This window comes from Lycium barbarum, chromosome 1 (assembly GCF_019175385.1).
Source record: "Lycium barbarum isolate Lr01 chromosome 1, ASM1917538v2, whole genome shotgun sequence".
Classification (NCBI taxonomy): Eukaryota; Viridiplantae; Streptophyta; class Magnoliopsida; order Solanales; family Solanaceae; genus Lycium; species Lycium barbarum.
Genome location: NC_083337.1, coordinates 12,041,321 through 12,063,210, shown reverse-complemented (window position 1 = coordinate 12,063,210; position 21,890 = coordinate 12,041,321). Strand labels below are relative to the sequence as shown.

The 21,890-nt window shown below is 36.0% G+C and overlaps 1 protein-coding gene across 1 annotated transcript; it reads right to left on the bottom strand.

Moving 5' to 3' along the window:
* Positions 1 to 1,479: 1,479 nt before the first annotated feature.
* LOC132631924 (jasmonate-induced oxygenase 4-like) lies at positions 1,480 to 20,574 on the bottom strand. Its single transcript, XM_060347669.1, has 4 exons — positions 20,125 to 20,574; positions 19,413 to 19,577; positions 5,505 to 5,826; positions 1,480 to 2,025 (listed from the first exon to the last, which is right to left on the bottom strand). Exons 1-4 carry the CDS (start codon positions 20,424 to 20,426, stop codon positions 1,801 to 1,803), a joined length of 1,014 nt encoding a protein of 337 aa, XP_060203652.1. The 5' UTR covers positions 20,427 to 20,574; the 3' UTR covers positions 1,480 to 1,800.
* Between the last annotated feature and the right edge of the window lie 1,316 nt (positions 20,575 to 21,890).

Sequence of the window (21,890 nt, the reverse complement as noted above, 5' to 3'; positions counted from 1 at the left end):
CATAGAGGAGCTCCCATACCTTAAAATAGTGTAACTATCATATTACCTAAAGTAAAGTTCTTAATTTTTAGTTCGTCTCTTAATCCGCCAAATCCCACCCCGTTAACAAGCTAAAACTCGTACAAGTACACTAATCAACGAAGCTAATTCTTAATTTCTCTATCACAAAAATCGCACAATAAAATGGGAATATTGACGATGATGTCTCACATCGTATTGGCGCGGGGTGGATGAAATGGAGGCTGGCTTCAGGAGTGCTTTGTGATAAGAAGGTACCACCAAAACTTAAAGGCAGGTTCTACAAAGTGGTTGTGAGACCGACCTTGTTGTACGAGGCAGAGTGTTGGGCAGTCAAGAGCTCTCACGTCCAAAAGATGAAAGTTGCGGAAATGAGAATGTTGCGATGGATGTGTGGGCACACCAGGCGAGATAGGATTAGGAATGAAGATATCCGGGATAAGGTTGGAGTAGCATCAGTAGAGGACAAGATGAGGGAAGCGAGGCTGAGATGGTTTGGGCATGTGAGGAGGAGAAACACAGATACCCCAGTGCGGAGGTGTGAGAGGTTAGCTATGGATGGTTTCAGAAGAGGTCGGGGTAGGCCGAAAAAGTATTGGGGAGAGGTCCTGAGACAGGACATGGCGCAGGTTCAGCTTACCGAGGACATGACCTTAGATAGGAGGTTTTGGAGGATTCAGATTAAGGTAGAAGGCTAGTAGGTAGTCGTTGTTTCGATCTATAGTCTATTGTCCTTTGTTTCTTGCTACTATATGTGGTTTCTTGCACTTCGATTATCTTATTTTTCTGTGGTAGCTACTGCTCCCTCTTTTCAGACTGCTCTATTTTGACTTATTCGCTTTCTTTAGTTTCATTTGCATTCTGTTTTGAACTGCTTGTGCTTATCTAACCTTTCTCGTTGTGATTTCTCTTGAGCCGAGGATCTTTCGGAAACAGCCTCCCTGTCTTCCGAGATAGGGGTATGGTCTGCGTACACTTTACCCTCCCCAGACCCCACATTGTGGGATTTCACTGGGTATGTTGTTGTTGTTGTAAACATCGCACAATAACTCGTGTATTATTATTTGTCACATACAATTCTGTTAGTAGAATCTCACTGGTTCATGAACCAAAAACGACTCTTTAACACAACCATAAGCACAACAACTTTCATTCCTCGAGAAAATTAGAAACAATTGATAGAATGAAATAAATCCGAACAACTAATGAAAATATTTGACTGAATGCTTCTTAATTAGATCGCTCTAATTTCATTTGTTAGCAAAAATACTATCAATATAACGTTATACCGACCCAACCAATGTGAGTAACTTGCGCTATGTTTTTTTGATCAATTAAATGTATTTTTTCATTCATAAACTTGAGCTATGTTAAGTGGAAGCTATTTTGGTAATATCCATATTCACATTTTTTAAGAGGGATGTCATACTGTGACAATTATCTGCATTTTAAGACACGGAATAAAAGCACTAAAACAACTTTCAGCTAATGTAACACCAGAATAATTACATGGTACAGATCCTTTGATAATGGTCTCATCATGGTACACCAGAATAATTACATGTAACTTTCAACTTTCACTAAAACTTTTTTTTTTTTTTTGGGTTGTTGCATCAATTAGTATTCCCTTTGCTTTGCAAAGGATATAGTCAGTATACCATTATGACAATAGATTGCCATTCTGATCAACAGCCCCATATACGTTTGTCCAAGTAAAATAAAGTGATTACACCCTTCCTATATTGAATGAACAAATGCAGAGAAGACTAACCCAGTTAGCAATTAAATTAAAAGTGCGTCAAGGTTCCGCTTCCCTTCTGGCCCTTTCGTGTACCATGATGAGACATAGTCACCATAAATCACTGGTCGATATTTAGGCGGATGGAAGGCTGGAGAAATTTGCCTTGTTCTTGCAGGGTCATGGAAAGTGGCAACTGAAAGCCGGGCTCTGCCAGCATTCGTCACTGCTCGATGCTGAGCACTTCTGTACTCGCCATTAGTTATGATCTTCAGGAAAAGAGCACTAGGAAGTTTAGATCATAGCATTCAAAAAACGGTACTGACACGAAAATACAACTTCTATTAAGATCTAAAATACTGAACACCCTCACTGACTAAAGACAATATAGCTTGATCAGCATAACCTCACAAAAGAAGATGCTAGTCAGTTACTGCATTATTTCCAAACGGAACTTAATCACTTCTATTTTATGTGAAGCCAAAATAATATCTCGAAATCTTTTACATCAAAAGAAACATATAAAAAAAAACAAAAAAAAAAATCAAAAGACTTATACTCCGTTGGGTCTTACTTTTTCACATCTACATCTAAAGAAACCAATATGTAATGTCATCAACAGTTGGAGTCACTTGTCACAATAACCAATATCTCAAACTCCGTTTACATAAATGATTCTAAGAAATATTTGTACACACCAAAAAATGTTTAGAAGTAAAATAACACATTTAATTTGAAAAGGAAGAAACAAAATGTCATGACAATTTCATAGAACCCCTAGGTTAAGATCCTTCGATGTTCCTGCTTTAAAATGAGAAGCACAATGCCCAAGTAAAAACTGGAGAAGAATGAGGGGAAAAGACCCTGTGAGTCTTGAATTAAAAAAGAGGGACAAATTGACTGGCCTTTTTTTTTCTTATTCTTTTACACAAAATATATCATTTAAACACTGATTAAAAGAGATGGAAGCTGAAATATAAATACCTAAACTTCTATAAATATGCAAAACGCCACGTCCCTACAGCCAACCACACTTGTTCGGAACTCATCTTTTGCAAAAGCTGTCGTTTCCAGGCCTCTCGTTCCATCTTCTCTTTTGATATTGCGATTTTAATCTCACTCTTCCAATACAAAATTAGTTGCATTCTCCCTAAACCCTCTAACAAACAACTAGGAATGTAAAAGAAGAAATTTACCTTAGTAATGCCTTGACAAAGTTGTTGTAAGTGATTGGAGTTCGCAATGGAAGAAGAAAGAAGAACATCGCACTATCAAAACTCAAAAGAGAAGATGCAACTAGAGGCCTGGAAACAACAATTTTTGCAAAAGAGGAGTCTTGAACGAATGGGCTTGGGTGTGGGCACGTGGGGTATTTTGTATATTTTTAGGTGTTTAGTTATTTATAATCAGCCCCCATCTCTTTTAATCAGTGTTTAAAGGCAATATTTTGTGTAAAAGAAAAAAGAAAAATAGGCCAGTCAATTTGTTCATCCCTCCCCCGCCCTTTTTTTTTTTTTTTAATTCGAGACTCGTGAAATTAGAGAAAAGTGTGGAGGTCGAGGATTAGGATAGGAGGTTAGTGGTAGCCGAGTATTCTCCTTATTAGTAGTATTAGTTAGTAATCGCGTAGATTCTTTTCTTAGACGTGTACTACTATCTGTTTCTTCTTTTGCTCTTATCTTGCTACTCTGTTGCCATATTTTTCTTGATATCATACTTCAAATCCTTTTTTCTCTCGAGCCGAGGATTTATTGGAAAAAGCCTCCCTACCCCACAAAGGTAGGGGTAAGGTCTGCGTACATCCTACCCTCCCCAAACCCCACTTGTGGGAATATACTGGGTATGTTGTTGTACTCGCAAAGTCTTTTCCCCTCAATCTTCTCTAGAAACTTAAGAAGTCCTAAAACTTTCAGGTGAAACAAACAAAATGCATCCACAACGCCCCCCACCCCAAAACCAAAAAAAGCCCCACAAAAACTAAAAGGACCAAAAATATGCTAGCTCAAGTAATAAAAAAGAAAGCAGACTGAGGAATTGTAAATTTTCTAGCTTTTTTCCTAGGCCAAATTCAGCAAATATGACCCCTTGGGATTAGGAAAACATTAGCACAGCTACTAAATGGCATTGGCCTTTATTAGTGGCCTTTTAAGCATCAGATACCCATCCCTTTCCTCAGGAATTTGGTCCAGGACCATGAATTTCTCAATAGAAAAGTCAACTGGAACAGGTTAACAGTTACAACAGACACTTAAAGGAGTCAGACTACATTGTTCAACAAATGGCATTTTCCTTTATCCTTTAAGCATCGGTACCCATACCTTTCCTCCGTATTCTTGTCCAGGACCAAGATTTCTCAATTTGAAAATCAACTGGATTAGGGTTAACCCCACAACCAGCCTGTTAAATGCTTGGGGTGGGGCAGGTGGGAGTGGCGGAAACAGAAACCAAGGTCACAAACAACAATAGCACATGCATTGACAAATTCACTTATACCCGATTGTTTTTTAAAATAATTTCAGCTTCATATGTATAGCTTTTCTTCATTGATCAATAACTTAAGCGAGTTTTTTCTAGCACGTTACTGAAAAAACGCGCGCGCTCTCTCTCTCATATATATGTGTGTATTTATACACACACATATCTTACAGGATATTAGTAGCGCTAATATCAAGGTACTGCTTAAGAATTTAATAAAAGAGACAATTTCAAGACAAATAATAGAATTGTTTGGTCCAAGACTTTATTACGTGGGATAGCTCGATGGAAAAGTTTATAAGAACTGTTTTCTTGTAAACAAAATTGTCTTCATGTCCAAACAACTCCTTTTCCAAAAGCAAATACTCCATCCGTCACAATTTATGTTATACTCTTTTCTTTTTAGTTTGTCCCAAAAAGAATAATACCTCTCTATACTTGCATCAGGGTAGGCCATCTACATCAAACTCCTTAGGGTGCGGCTCTTCCCTGAACCCTGCTAACGCGGGATGCTTTGTGCACGGGGCTGCCTTTATATTTAGAAACTAACTTTTAACTTCTCATTTTACCCATAATGAGATCATTTAAAGCCTCACAAATATCTATGACTTGTTTTAGATCACAAGTTTCAAAAGTTTTTATTTCATTCTTAAACTACGTACCTAGTCAAACAACATCACATAAATTGGGACGGAGTAATATTTAAAGAATATTTTATAGCCAAGATGACCTTATTCAGACTCCATAACTTGAGCATTTAATTCTTTCCTGAGCCTGGCACACTTGTTCTCTACAAATCTTTCTAAAGATTATTTAAATTAATGACACAAAACAACTGGATGGGGATCATAACAGTATGATAGTATATTTTTTATGATTAGTGTCCGGGTTAGTTTGGCTGTTGGAAACAAGCACTCTACCCCACAAAGGTAGGGGTAAGGTCTGCATACATCCAACCCTCCCCAGACCCCACTTGTGGGATTACACAGGGTATGTTGTTGTTGCAGTGTCCGGGTCGGTTTGCGTGCGCCTCGACTATTCTACCGGGTACCTGCTACCTCTCACCAACACTTTTACCAGGTAACTCTACCCGCTAATGTTTAGGCAGATGAAAAGAAATCACCTAGTGTTTTATTGCTTCCGCTGAGATTTGAAGTTTAGACCTCACGGTTCCGTATGATAGTATTATTTTGAATATTTTAAGCAAAACATAGCAAAAACAGTGCAAGAGCAAAAGCATGAATAAATCAGTAACCATAGCGAGAAACAGAACCTCAGTTTGGTCTGCTAAGATCACACAGATAGCATTTGACATTGGATTTACAGTAACCCATTCTCCATTATTGAAAACCTCAAGACCTTCTACATCATCTTGGATGAGAAGAGTAATGGCACCCATGTCAGAATGTGATTGCAGTCCAAGAGTAAGCTCCGGTTGAGGGCAGGGTGGATAGTAACTAATAGTGATATTTTGGTAAAACTCCCCAACAACATTTTCTATGCACTGACATGTCAAGCCTAGACTCTCAGAGATAAAACCAAGAAGTTCCTGAGCAAGGGCTTTCATGTGATCGCTATATTCTGCCACAATTTTTCTGCAACAAATTGACATTGTCAGTGATTAACTTTAGGTGATAATTGGAAAAAAGATGAGTTAGATAATCCATGAACAGATGGACACTCAATGCAGAAGTTTACAAGTACATATCCGATACGCGTGTGTAAATATCCGCTTTAGATATGTGCAGTTTTTCTTTTACTAATTTTTAGTGTAATTCGGAGAATCCATAAAACATACTTTTACCAAAGTCACACCCTTTCAACACGGTATATCAAGCCAAATGAAAGATCCATGTAAGGATGATAAGGCAAAAGAGGATTCGATTGCTTTGCCTCTATTTCTTTTCCTTTTGCCGTTTCAATTTTGTTTTCTTTTCTCATTTAGAACTCTCAATTGATGGGCAGTAACTCTGGCTCAAGAACTAACTGCAGCAAGTACCTTCTCAGGAGCCATTTATTACAGATTTGAGCTTAATTTTGCTCTACTATGAACACACACACACATATTACATTATATATATATATGTCAGCACCCTCCCCATTTGTCTTTTCCTTAAATGCCCTCAACAACACATTAAAATATAAAAACTAGAGGGACAGTTTTGTCTTTTTAACTCAAAGAAAAAATTTGAACCCAGTTCAGATCTCTTCGTTCCTTTCATTTCATCCCCCCATGTTATTTATTCCCAGATTAATATTCACCTATTGCTTTCGGAATCGAAAAAATCTATAATATGGAAATTGGACAAAAATTCTTAGCAATCTTCTTATTTTTTCTGAATTGAAAAAAATTCACGGGTTTAAAAAAAAAGCTGCCCAGAAAAGCCTTCATTTCAATAAAAGACCAGAACTACCCAATTAGGTACTATTTTTTTTTTGAAACTGGTAACTTTGTATTCCTCAGCATTAAGAGTATGCTGGCCACGTCCAAAAATTTACACTTTACTGAAGAGAAATACTTACAGAAATCGTAAAAAGTCCACTAACCGAACTTCCTCTTCTACATATTGTTCTTTACACCAAAAACTTAATGAAGTAATGACCTTCCATTGGGTACTATTATAGTGTTATGTTAGAATTAGGACAAGTAAGCTTCTAATTAAGGATGTTTCTGGCAACTAAAATAATCCAACAACCTACGGAAAGCATTATGAATAGGGGCTTGATAAAAGAATACAGAATCTTCAGTACCCACTTCCTCACTGAACATCTTTAAGACTTCTCCTTTTCTTATTGTCAACAACCTCTCCATATTCAAAAACCACACCTTATAGAGCTTTCCCGGTTCTTACCCTTGTAAAGATGACCCAGAAAATCCACCACAACACTTTCAAAGAGAATATTGAGGAGGATGAGGCCTTGAAGACTTGGGTTTCGATGGAAATGACAAAATGTAAAGGCGGGAAGGACGTTTGGGTGAAAGACAAAAATGACCTTCCATTTAGGGTCTGTTTGGAAAGCCACCTGGTAATTGGAATTGGTGTAATTACTCTGGTAGTAATTACACAGATTAGTAATGACACGGAACTTCCTTCCGATATATCAATGACATCAGTTAATACTACAGATATTGATGATGAAGACAGTAATTGTTTAGCAGGAGAATCTCAGTCCTTAGATCATATCAAAGATATTGAAGAAATTTCAAAGCCAGCTGGAAGAATCTTCCACCTCAACAAAAAACAAGGGAAAAGAAAAAGAATAAGGGACTCAGCAGCATTATATCAACTACTGCTGAAAAATAATGGACGACCTTTAATAATGAAGGAATCAACTTTAATAAAGTTTTTTGTTTGTTTTCCAAAAGGCATTGCATTATTTTGCCTTTAATAAAGTTTTTTGTTTGTTTTTCAAAAGGCATTGTATTATTTTGCCTTTCCTTTTTTCTTTGTCGGCCAATTATGAAAAAATTGTCGGCCATTTTACTGTTTGTTGTATGGATCCTCTAAATAAAGGATCATTAGATTATTAAGAGAAGCAGGTTTAGAACCATTTTCTCTCTCCCTTTGTAAAATACTCCTATTATAATAAAAGTTTGCAGTTTACATTATCACGACTTCTTCTGAGCACAACCTACAAGTTTAGTATCTCGACTTCTTCGGAGCACAACCTACAACTTTAAGGTAATTTTCTTTTAAATTTTAATTTAGTATCTATATTTAGCCTAAACACCTTGTGTTGAACTATATCATTCTATACTACTAAGTATTATGGCAAATGCTTTGATTAATTAAGATTCACATATGATTACCAAAAAAAAAAAAATTAAGATTCACATAAGATGGTACTGAGGTCAGGCAGAGAATAACCCAGACGGGGAATGTTTGACAAGGAGCACATTCCTCATCAGCATCCGAAGAACTACAACTTTCTGAGATCTTCATCTGAAGTCGAATTTTTTGATGTATCTGAATCAAAACCTGAATCCTCTGGTTCTGAATTCAATAACAATTTGGACATGTATCCTTCAATTCTTCATCACTGTTAAGGCTTTTAAATTTTTCCTTAACTTTTCCGTCTTTATAATAATGACCTGTTCTACCGCATTTCCAGCAAGATCTTGGATTTGATAAAATCCTTCCTTTTTTCGTCTTGCTTTCTTTTCCAAGCGTTTTTCTTTCCTTCTTATTCTTTTTATGCCTATCAGGCTCTTTGGTTTTGGGAATTTCCATACCGAATTGTCCACAGAATTCCCCTAATTGGTGTCTTTCATTTAGACAATGTCCTTTAATCTGTTGATTCAGCTTAATCTCATTACATAAGGATAAACCTTCTTGAATACAATGGTTTCCCCTTTTCTAAGAGCTTTCCTAAATCTTTCTGCAAAAAGACTAGGTAGTCCGTCTATAAACTTGGACTTCCAGTGGGAGTTATTACACTCGGGTAACTCCATAACCCTGCTAAGGAATACATCATTGTACCATCTAAATGAGGTAAGGGTTTTGCACTTAAATTCTAAAGCATAGTCCTAATGTTTTCACTGTTCGATTATATTAATAACCAAAGAATAGACAACATTCTGTCCTTGGGTTGTTCCTGCTGTGCCCGGTTCATCTTTGACAGCATTGAAAATCCGATTACGATGGTCTTGGGTTAAATAATTATCCCACTATTCTTTCAATTAGCCAGTAAAACCAGCAATAATCATCTCAGCAATAGTCCTACCGCCGTTAGTATTTGCTTTGCAAATTGTACTGTACATAAGCATTCTATGTACAAACATATAAATCTGTCTTTCAGTATAACCATCAATATTCCACTCATAAATATGTTTACCACTATAACTGTTATTAACAATATACTTCTGTTCTTCAAATAACATATCTTGAGGAGCGGGACGAGGATTGTAAAACATCATTTGAGTAGGCTTACTAGAATACTTTTCTAACTTATTAACTTCATCAGACACTTTCTGTTTGTAATCATCATCAGAAAGGTCAAAATCATACGCATCTTCTCCTTCCACAGTTAACGGACTAATTTTCAAACCTTTAAATTTCTCATCAAGCAATTTTTCCATTTCTGAAAATGCTTTTGATTTAAAGTCTTTGATTTCAGGAAGAGGCTGCACAATAGGAATGGCAATGGTTTCCTGCTTTTTCTCATTAGAGCCAGCAGAATGATGTAGTTTTCCGATTTCGGAAATCAATTTTTCAATTCTATCATGTAATAAAATAATTTGTTCACCCAAATATTGGTGTAATTTTGTTGTTTTAGCATAATATTAATATGCTTAGCAGTGATTTGTAAAGTATCATTTTCAAATAATTTGAAAAAGCTACAAAATGAAGAACCTTATCGTCTTTCTCAATTTGAAAAGATTGTTGTGGAGGAAAAATAGTATTAACACTTTCTCCATTAGTCAACCTATATTCTCTTTCTAAAACAGAAATATAATTTCCGACATATTTGGCCATAAACCAAGGAACAAAAGATATAATCTTGTTAACTTGTGAAAGGTCTTTGTAAAATTCCTCTTGAAAAAATGTTCTTTCTTCAGTATCAAAATTTTCAAAAAAAACAATATTTTAATTGGTTCCCATCTGGGTTTAAAAAATTCTTCACTGATCTTTTTTCTTGCAGGTGATCCCCGACTAAAATTAATTTTTTGGTCTTTATCCATTAAATACTTGGGAATTCCATTTCTGACTCGGTTAATTCCGGGTCTTGAAAACCACTGACAATATTATCCTTTTCAATTATAATACTATCAATTCTATTATTATCCGTTTCTCTGATCTGAGAAGTAGAAGCTCTAGATGGAGATTTGACAATATAATCCACGAGCAAAATATAAGAATGATATGAAGAATATGATCTAGTCAATCTAGATTTTGTGTCGATTTTTTTTTTTTTTTGGTAAATAAACATTTCATTCATTACCAAAGGGACTGTTTACAGCTCAAACGAAAAGAAAACTACACTTCAAGGCAGCCAACTGGACAAACCCCAGTTGTATGCTCGCATTACTACTACGCACCTGCACCTGAACTACATTAACTTCAGCCTAAAGAGGATAAAAATTCAACCGGCTCACATATCTTGCCAGCTTAGGGACCAGACTCAACCTAAGTAGTACCTCTTGGATAACCCGTTTGATAATAATATGAGGAGGTCTGGTTTTGCCTTGGAATATCACCGCATTTCGTTCGTTCCAAATTTGGTATATGACTGCAGCCAATGTCACACGATAACTGCTGCACCCTTACTTTGGCCACCACAGTACTTCATAGCCCAAATGACTTCTTCATTCCATCCTTTAACCCCCCTAGATATTCCTTGCCAAGCCAGCATCTTACTCCATATCCCAGCAGTGTATGGACATTGGAAGAATAGATGAGATAGAGTTTCGTGAGACTGCTTGCATAGGACACAATCAGGATCTATTTGTATGCCCCATTTAGCCAGTCTTTCTTTAGTTACCAACCTGCCCAATATAGCCAACCTAAGTATAAAGACCCATTTGGGGCTTCCTTTGTTGTTACAAATTATCTTCCTCCATTGCACCTTTGAGAATTCCCCTTGAAGCCGCTTGTATACTGTTTTAATGGAAAATCTCTCCATTTGTATGACCTCCTCCTCACAGTATCTAGCCACTTCCATATAATGCTTTGCCTTAAACACTTTCTGAATCACCCAAGAGGCAGATTTAGGTGACACTGTCCAAGCTGTTTGGCCTTTTATGTAATAAGCATGAACCCACTGCACCCATAGCTTCATTTTGTTCTTACATAGGTACCAAAGCAGTTTGCTTTGTTCCATAACCCTATATTTATCAAATTTAAACCACCCGCAACCACAGGACAACATAACTTTTCCCACGCAATGAGAGCTTTCCTGGAAAACTCAGCTGATCCTGTCCAGAGGAATCTCCGACATATAGACTCAATGAATTCAATGATTTTCTTCGGCAGAATGAACACTTGCGCCCAAAATGTTTGTATGGCAAACAGTACACTTTTAAGTAATTCAGTTCTGCTTGCATATGATAAAAACCTCGCAGTCCAAGATGTGATTCTCCCTAGCATTTTCTCTATCAAAGGTTCACATTGGAGTATTGTTAATCTCTTTGTGCTCAAAGGCACACCAAGATATCTAAATGGAAATTCTCCCTTGGAGAACCCAAGTGCATCCAAGATCTTTTGTTGAGTGGACAGTGGCACCCCTCCAAAGTACACAGAACTTTTCTGTTTATTAGCAGTAAGTCCAGATGTAGCAGAGAATAGTGAGAATCTATCATCTAGAGTCTTGGCCGACTGCACATCCCCCCTGCAAAATAGTAACAAATCGTCAGCAAAGCCTAGATGTACCAAGTTGACTTTGGCACACCTAGGGTGATATTTGAAGTCCTTCACTTGCTTCAAAGGTTTGACGAGCCTGCTTAGGTACTCCATGGCCAGAACAAACAAGAAAGGGGAGATTGGATCTCCCTGTCGTAGGCCCTTCTTTGCATAGTCCCTTCTTTGCAGCAAAGGGAACAGTTGCCTTCCCATTTATCACCACAGAATAAGAGACAGTGGTCATGCTCTCCATTATCCATGCAGTGAATATCTCAGGAAAACCCAGTAGTCTCAAGATTTGTTCAATAAATGGCCATTCCACCAAATCATATGCCTTTGCATATCCACCTTCACCATACACCTTGGAGATATTGACTTCCTTCCATAACCCTTTATTAGCTCATGGCTCATAAGTATATTGTCTGATATCAGCCTTCCTGGCACAAAGGCAGTCTGACAATTATCTACTAAATGGCCCATCACTGGTTGCAATCTACTTGTTAAAATCTTGGAAATGATTTTGTAGAGGATGGTGCAACATGATATAGGCCTAAACTCCTTGATGGATGAAGGATTTTTTACCTTTGGGATCAGTGTTATTGCTGCACAATTAACAGGTCTGCACATAGTTGTTGTTTGAAAGAACTCCAAAACTGCATCTTCCACATCTTTCCCTATCACAGGCCAGGCTTTCTTGAAAAATACTGCATTAAACCCATCTCTACCAGGAGCTTTGTTATCGTTAATGCTCTGTAGTGCTGCTCTTATTTCGTCTCTATCAACAGGTTTAACCAATCCAAGTTGCTGTTGTCTGTTAAGTGTTGGCCCATTTAACATGATCTCAGGTATCACAGCAGTAATTCGTGGTGTTGCCGTCCCCAGCAAGCCTTTATAGAACCCCACTACTTCTTGTTCCACTTCAGCCTCTGATTGTAACAGCACTCCATCACTATTGACTAATTTCTTGATCTGATTCTGAGCTTGCCTATTTTTCAAACACGCATGGAAATAGGTTGTATTAGTATCCCCCAACTTAAGCCATTGAACTCTTGATTTTTGTCGTGCAATGCTTTCCTCAATCATGAGCCATTTTTCCAACTGCTGTTTTGCTATTTTCTCCTCTTGTACCAGTTCATTGAATCTTGTATGATCTCTGAGTTGGACTTGAACAGCCTGTAGAATATTTCTTGCCTCGTCTACTCTTTTGTCCACCCCGGAATAGTGTTGTTGGGCTAGCCCTTTTATCCCTTTTTGTACTTGTTTCAGTTGTTTCCATACTCTCATCATGGTTGTTGTTCCCTGCTGATGCTTCTGCCAATAGGTATTAACTACCTGTAGGAAGTCTTGATGGTCAGCTAGGTAATTATAGAATTTAAATGACCCCTGCCTCTTCATAGGTGCATTGTCAAAGTACACACTCAATGGGTTATGGTCTGAGAATTGGGCTTCAAGAATAGTCCCTTCCATACGAGGCCATTGTTGTAGCCATGCTGCATTGGTAAAAATTCTATCAATCTTACTGAGAATGTGATTATTGGACCAGGTGAAATACTTGCCCACAGTTTTCATCTCTATCAGTCCGGAGTCTTGGATGAATTCTCCAAAATCCCTTACTTCACTATCTAGTACTGGATTGCCATACATTCTATCTTCAGCAGTTAAGATAGTATTAAAGTCCCCCATAACAAGTCCAGGTCCCCTCAAATTGTTGAGTATGCCATTGAGATCACTCCACAGGGATTTTCTATCCAGTATGGTATGCATCCCATATACTATACTAAGGTCAAACACCACCTGAGAATGCAAGACAGTAACTTGTCCATGTATAAATTGCTGGTGTGTATGTGTAGTGTTAAACTCCACATGATTTTGGTTCCATAATATCCATATCCTCCCCCCCTGGAGCTTCAGGTAGTTTGCAGTCCAGTGCCATGTGCCAGCTATTTTCTCTATAATTTTTGGTGCATTATTCTCTTTCACTCTATTTTCTATAACTGCTATCAAAACTACTTTATTTGTATTGCAAAACTTCCTTAACTCCTTGTGCTTATACACTTTATTCATGCCCCTTACATTCCATGCAACTAAATTCATGTCTTATTTGGAGGGAGGGAACCACTACTACTACTCCCTACTACACCTGGCTTCATCGGCTCTCCTATAGGTTGGGAAGCAGATACCTGAAACCCATTTGTATCCTCCATTAAGGCAATGTATGCATTACTGAGCATTGTATCCTGTGCTTGGGATATCTTCCCTGGAGAATTAACCCCGGACTTATTAGTGACAGTCTGCCACTGTTCCTCTTCCATGTACTTAGGAGATGATGTTGTGGGTTCAGTACATAACATATCCAACTGTCTTTCCTTGCACATCAATCGGATCCACCTTTGGGTCTAAGTTCCTCTTGAATGCCCACATTTTGTGTCGATATTATTACGTTCAACTTTGCCTATCAAGGATTTTGGTTCTGCGAACCTTAGCTTCATAGTCTCATATGGGGTCTGCTCAATTTCAGCAATATATGTATTTTGTGGAGGGGCAGCTCCCTCTATGACCCATTCTTTGAGAAAATCAATTTCAACCCATTTAATAGGTCTGCGAGTAGTAACTTTGGATTTGCCAAAGTTAGTTTCTATTAAAATAGTTTCATTTTTGAAATCCATAATTTTGCACATAGGATTCATAGTATATAATGGTTTAAAATATATCCTATAGCAAATACATATAACTTCAGTTCCAGGCATATAATCATAGCCATGTAACTTGACACTTAATATTAAAGCATTTAAAGAATTTTCATCCTGCAAGTTAGGATAAGCATTAAAATATACAGAGTACCATATGCTAAACTGGTTTGGACTGTCCCTATTAGGGATTTTTTCCAGTTTTGGTTCCTGCCATCTCTTAAAACTGCTATAAAGCTTTCAGGAAGCCTCTTAATGTAAGCGGCTTGAATGCAACCTGTAGTAACCCAATACGCATATTTCCCTATAAGGGGATAAATCACTTTCAGATAATAATCTAAAAGTAGCACGATCACTATCAATTGTAATAGTTTCTTCAGTGGTTTTTACCACCTGTTTGAGACCTAATTTCTCAAAGGTTCCCATTTAATATACTAATCTAGGCTGAATTTTAGGGATAGTCCACCTATTAAGCAGATCTAATTATTGAGGCATATCATATTCCTCTTTTTTACTGTTTTTAACAGTATCCTTTCTTCTAATTATATTCATTTTTAAAGTGTGTGTTCAACTTATATCAACTATTACTACGTTTGTACCATGGCTCTGATACCATATAACAACACGGATCGCACGGTAAGATAGTACTACAGAGGGACGTTTACTAGGTCAATAACCCTAGCATGAAGGTTGTCTAACTCAGAACAGATCCAAAACAGCCCTAAAGCGGACAAACAAACAGGACCATCAACTTGAGTTTGGACATTCCCCGCCTGGGTTATTCTCTACCTGACCTTAGTACCATCTTATGTGAATCTTAATTAATCAAAGCATTTTTGTCATAATATTTAGTAGTATATAATGATATAGTTCAAACACGAGGTGTTTACCCTATCATTTAGGCTAAATATAAATATTAAATTAAAGTTTAAAACAAAATAAAGGAAAAATGACCTTAAACTTGTAGGTTGTGCTCAGAAGAAGTCGAGATACTGTAAACTGCAAACTTTTATTATAATAGGAGTATTTTACAAAGAGAGAGAAGATGGTTCTAAAACCTGCCTCTCTTAATAATCTAATGATCCTTTATATAGAGGATCGATATAACAAACATCCAAAACAGTAAAATGGCCGACAATTTTTTCATAATTGGCCGACAAAGAAAAAGGAAAGGCAAAATAATACAATGCCTATTGAAAAACAAACAAAAAACTTTATCAAAGGCAAAATAATGCAATGCCTTTTGGAAAACAAACAAAAAACTTCTTTTTTTTTTTTGATAAAGAACAAACAAAAAACTTTATTAAAGTTAATTCCTTCATTATTAAAGGTCGTCCATTATTTTTTAGCAAGAGTTGATATAATGCTGTTGGGTCCCTTATTCTTTTTCTTTCCCTTTGTTTTTTGTTGAGGTAGAAGATTCTTCCAGCTGGCTTTGAAATTTCTTCAAATATTCTTCAATATCTTCGATATGATCTAAAGACTGAGACTCTCCGGCTAAATAGTTACTGTCTTCGTCATCATTATCTGTAGTATTCACTGATGCCATTGATATATCGGAAGGCAGTTCTATGTCCAAATTTTGCATTAAATCTTTCTTAACTCCTTCCATGTGAGAAGCTATAATCTTTGATTTGGACATTAGTCCTTTGTTCATCTGAATCCGTTTTGCAATATGCTTGAACGGGCTATGAGCTTCCTTCTATTGCTTTGTTTGTATTAATTCCTTATAATGGACTATAGTAGCACTGATTTGATCAATTAGTTCTTGACCATGGATATTACCATAGTCTGACTTTTGGGTGAATTTTGTATAAAAATTTCTATGAAGACAAGGAATATTTTGAGAGGTATAACCCACTTCCACAGACCATTTCATAATCCAAGGAATTGAAAATTCGATGAAGAAATACATATTAGCAAGTCTCTCAATAAATGTATTATCATTCTCCAAGTCTATTAATTTAAGAGAAACCTCGACCCATTCAGTATATAAACTTTTGAATGGTTCTGGTAAATTTTTTATTGATGGGCCATAATTTATCCACCATTGACAAAACCAATTTGGTATGCTTTGTTTATAAACATTAGCACATATTTTAATGAACCAAGAATGCTTTTATTAGCATTTTCATATAATAAAGCTTTATGAAAGCTCTCCACATAGTCCCAGTAATTGAATTTAAACAGGATTTTTTGCTCAGGGTGGAGATATTCTCTTTCTTTGAGCGTACTTACTCCCCATTCTTCTGGAGAAAAGATCTTTTTAAATATAATTTTTGAAAAGTTATAAACTTTCTGGTATTTGCAGGATAAAAATGTTGAAATTCTCCCGATCCTGTGGGAGAGAGAATCATTTCATAATTCATCCTGTATTTATAAGTATGACCAGCGTATGACGTTGTATCCAAATACCTTTGCATTATTTGTCAAGGTTCATCCTTCCATTGAAGGTCTTTAGCTTCAAGGAGTAGTATTACCTCTCTATTATCACTTTGCTCATATGAAGTTGTGTCCTCATGATCATCTTCAGTAGGGACATTAGAGTATGAAGGTGGAATATTATCATACATATATTTCAAATTAATAATATTTTACTTTATTAATTATTAAAATTAAAAGTACACATTTTGTAAGAACATCATGGAATGGTTGTTTGACATTAAATTTTTTAAATATAATGGCGTTATTCAATTTGACAAAAAAATAACCTATCAATTGTATTCAAGATACATATTATTTATTGAAAATATAAAATTAAACCATTATAAATCTGTAACTAATATTGTAAAAAAAATTGATACATATTTCAAATAATTAAAACTTTAATTGAATCAATTAATAAAAATTCTAACTAAACGTACATTTTGCAACAACATCACGTATACTTACAATATGTTTGACAAAAAAAATTAATATTTACAATCATAATTTCATAATATTATTCAAATGTTTAATATGAAGTAATCTATCAATCCTAACATCACTCACTATAAGTTAAGTTTGTCTATAACCTCATTCAACAACGAAATTCAAATTTAATGACATCTCCCGTATAAGTCAAGTTTGTGGATAACTCATTATTTCTAAGATTAGGAGGTATAGTTATTTTTTAAAATTAGAATAATAATATAGCTAAGTGAAATAACAAAATAGATAAGAAAGGAACAAAAGTGAGAGATTATGGAGAGGCTCGTGAAGTGAACGTTGCAATATGAGAAATTAAATTAATAATTTAAAAAGAATAATATTTGATAAATAAAAAAATAAAAAAGTTAAAATTAAAAAGAAAAAAGAAAAAAGAATAGAAATAAAGAATAAATTTAAAATAATAGAAATTAAAATAAACAAAAAAAATTAAAAAGAAAAAAAGAAAAAATTTAAAATAATAGAAATTAAAATATAAAAAAATAACCTTGTAATTACACCATGTAATTACCTGCAATTCTCAGCCCCACCCTGAGAATTGGAGAGTGTAATTACACCCCCTCAATTACACCCAATTACATGCTGACCAAGTAATTACTTGGTCAGAAAAACATGCCAAAACTGTGTAATTACACCCAAATCCAATTACAGGGTGGCTTTCCAAACAGGCCCTTAATGTATTTGCATTATGTTGGTAGGGATATTTTTGAGAATTAAAAAATGGGGAGGATGCTAACCTAGTACCTTCAGGTAGTGGGTTAACAAAACCATATATATGGACATGCTTAACAAAGCACCAGGAGCATACGTGCACATTTAGACAGAGCAACATCCCTAATAGCAATAAGAAGAGTTCTGTATGATGTATAACAAACTTAAAACAATTTCAGTAGCACATAGAAGAGCTTGAGGCTTCCCACTCCAAGCCTTTCATGAAGTAAAAAGAGCAGAATCCTCTCTCATATTTAGTTTGGTGTGGAAAAAAAGTAGGAACATGAGTACACTGTACACCAAAGCAGCTTGATGATGGTGACTTGGGACAAAGTCAGCTTTAGGCTCAAAATAATGCAGATCAGGGTCCAAAGGGGTAGGAAAGGAAAAAAATTGATATTCCTATCCTGAACAACTTCTAATTACTATTACTTCAACTAGTTTCTCATAAAAGAATATATTAACACTTCTACAAGCACTGCAGGAATACCAAGAAACTATTAATTACCTTTCGATTCCCTGCTATGGAGTTTATATATAATGTTATCTTTATTAAAAGAAAGAATATTCTAGAAAAGCAGTCTTAAAACATAAATGACCATAACAGACATTTAACAGAGACGCTGAGGAGGCAGTAAAAGCACTCAAGTTTCCCCTTTCTCCCTACTAATCAAATAAGAAAACTTGAAACCTCCAAAATTTGCAAAATCTACACTATCATTTCCTTAGTATTCTATGCCAAATCGTAAGGCTTACAGAAAGTAAAATCCATCACGAACTACTTGATGAAGTAAAGCCATTATCAACTAAAGCCTACAAAGTATTCTTTTTTCACCAACTCAAGTAGCACATAACTCTGTCTACCAAGTCATAGGTAGATGGGGTTTAAATCCCGGTCTCCCAGGTTCCACCCACTCCATTGATCACCAGGCCACAATATTGGGTTGCAACAAAGTACTTTTTCAGTAGGAAAAAAAGAATTATCTTTCCCTGGGTCTAATTCTGCTCGCAGTCAGCTCGATGAGAGACAATAACGTACCCAATTTCCAGGCACTAACCATGGAAACTTAGCTCCCGTTTGGCCATAGATTTTGGAATTTTTTTTTTTTTCCAAAAAAAAAATTGAGGAAAAATTTTCAAGTCCAGTTTTTGGGTGAAACTTTTCTTCCACTCACAAAACTTTAAATTATTTCCAAGTAAAATGCATGTCCAAACACAACTTCAAGTTCCACAAACTATTTTTCAACACAGCTTCAAAAACTCTTCTTTTTTTTCAAGTTTCACAAAATCTATGGCCAAACGCTAGCTTTAGCTATCCTTCATTGGTTCAGAATCTATCAAATCAAATGACCTTCAATCCAAATTAGTTGTAGTCATTTATATGAATCACATACATATCCATTTGCTCTATGCAGTAAATTCATTCCAAATCTAGCAAGGATGGAATATATCGAGAGTTCATTACAAAAAATCAGAAAATTTGCTACTTGTATTAGGAGAAGAAGCCAGCAAAACCTGTAATCGGCAGGAGAGTCGGGCCAATGAGAAGGATCGCGACGAGATAATGGCAAAGTATGGTGATCGAAATAATCTCTCCAGTCCAAAACTGTGTCATTTGATGCTACAAGCATGCGACTGCCATATCCTTCAGAAGCAGGAGAACCAGAATCGCAAGCATACCTGTTGGTTTTTTAAAAGATGGTGTAGCAAAAAAGGTTGTAAGTATTGATTGAAAATGTCCCTCAATATTTTTATTAAGCATAGAGGGCTTTAAATAGCCAACTTAACAACAAAAAATCTGCAGAATAATTTCAAAAGCCTAAAATATCTCAACAACCTAATCTTCGTTTAAAATTTAAACTCAAATAAAGTAGACTCATCCAACAACTAATCTACTTACTCCCTCCGTCCATTACTTGTCCTGTATCGACTTGACACACCGTTAAGAGCCATAAATAGAATGACAATTTTACTATATCACCCCTAATTATTACTAAGTCATCTAATGATTGTAACCAATCAAACATACTAAAACAGTTATGTAACCACTAATAATTCCTTGAAGTTTCCAACCCAATAATTAATAATAAGGGTAAAATAGGTATGAAATGATAAATTATCTCTTGATTTTTCAAACTGGACAAGTAAAAATGAATGGAGCGAGTACTAAAATGTCCTTTGAATCTCGTGGTATTAAATTTGTCACGTAGGACGTTTCAACGATTACCTAAGTTTCTCTTCCATGGTACGCTCTTCAAAGAAAGTGCGACCAACGCGCCTCATATCATCCAACAAACCAATCGGTACCTTATGATTTATCACTTGAAATGCTCCCCATTCCTTACACGCTTTCTTCAGTTCATCTAGAAGGTTCGAACTTCGTGAACCGAGATCGATTAACGGTATTGCTGCCTTAATGTTAGGGTTAGAGTTTTGTATTTGGGGTCTGTTTTGTGGTGGTTGTATGTATTGAGATGGTACTGAGTTTTCAGCTTTTTCAGCTAATAATTGTACTCTTAGAGCCTCCATGATTTTTGGATAGAATTTTATAAAAGGGAGGGATGATCGGAATATATTGAAATTAAGAGGTTGATGGGCGGTGCTTGAGGAGAAACTGTCGAGGGAGGATTGTGATGATTGAATGATTGATAAAACACTTTGTTCGGATGATTGTTTTCGCAATGTATGTATTATATATTGTACAGTAAAGGTCCAAAAATGCCTTGGACTATCAAAAGGTTTAAAAGTTGGAAAAACTAGTAGCTATAACAAACATATAGCGGGTATTGACATTTAGTAGCTATAGTTTAACTTAATTACTTCTCATAGCAAATATTTGTGTATTAATACCATTTAATAACTATATATATATATATATATATATATATATATATATATATATACACACAAAATTGAATACTCATCTCATTATTCACTTCCAACCCATCCCTCCCATTTCTCGCCCCCCCCCCCCCCCCTCTTCTCCCCACTGCTCCGCCGCTGGAGATGCCGTCCCTCTTCTCCCTACTGCTCCGACGAAAATGCCGTTGCTATTCTCCGGTGAAAACGCCGACTGCTTCCACTAATGGCTCTGTTGCTCTTGATTGGGTTTCCGGCGATGATCGCCTGTTACCTCCTGACTCCCCGCTGCTCATTTTGCTTGTGAGTCTTCTTCCTATTGCTTCATCTAAAAAAAAAAAAGAAGTAAGGTTGTCTATATAAAATGAAAATGTATTGATGAGGTTAATTGCAGCCAGGTCTGACTGGGGAAGCGATGACTCGTACGTGAGACATGTGCTGGTGAGAGCCAAAAAAGAGATCTGCTCACCGGTGCACTCAGATCTGGTTGCTAGCAACGACGCCATGCCTCTCGTCGCCGTCGTGACCACGGCCTGTGCATCCTCCAGATCTGGTTGGTGGTGTTATTGCTGTGGTTCGCCGGAGAAGTAAGCTCCGGTGAGGGCTGCTATTGTTGCTGTTGGTTGTGGTTTTATCTCTCTCTGTTGTTGTTGTTATTGTGAAATTTTCGGCCGATCTAGCCGGAAATCATCGGCAGATTTGGCCGGAGCTAATGGTTGGTGTTGTTGTATACACGAATACGGCGTTTGTATTCACTTTTTTGAGCTTTTTTTTTATTAAATGTTTAGATTGTATTCATTTTTTTATAGTGTATTTAATAATTTTTTATGTATATATATTTTTATGTATTCAGTTTTTCTTGTTGTATTCATCAATATAGCAAGCTCATTTATGAATATAAATAGTTATTTCATGAATACAGTGAAAAAGTAGCTACAAATGAACAGTTGAGTTTCATGAATACAGCAGAAAAAAATTGTATACAGTGGAAAAAAGCGAATACAATAATTATTGGTGTATATGTATTCAATTTTTACTCGTTGTATTCATGAATACAACAAGCCAATTTATGAATACAGATAGTTATTTTATGAATACAGTTGAAAAAAAATTGTTGTATTCATGAATACAGCT

Bases quoted from the DNA above. Each gene is read 5' to 3' on its own strand.
- LOC132631924 (XM_060347669.1), bottom strand. From the start codon at position 20,426: ATGGAGGCTCTAAGAGTACAATTATTAGCTGAAAAAGCTGAAAACTCA. The intron at 19,578-20,124 runs GTAATCGTTGAA...AAAAACCAACAG, and splicing joins ACCATGGAAGAGAAACTTAG to GTATGCTTGCGATTCTGGTT. The intron at 5,827-19,412 runs GTTTTGCTGGCT...AATTTGTTGCAG, and splicing joins GACTCTCCTGCCGATTACAG to AAAAATTGTGGCAGAATATA.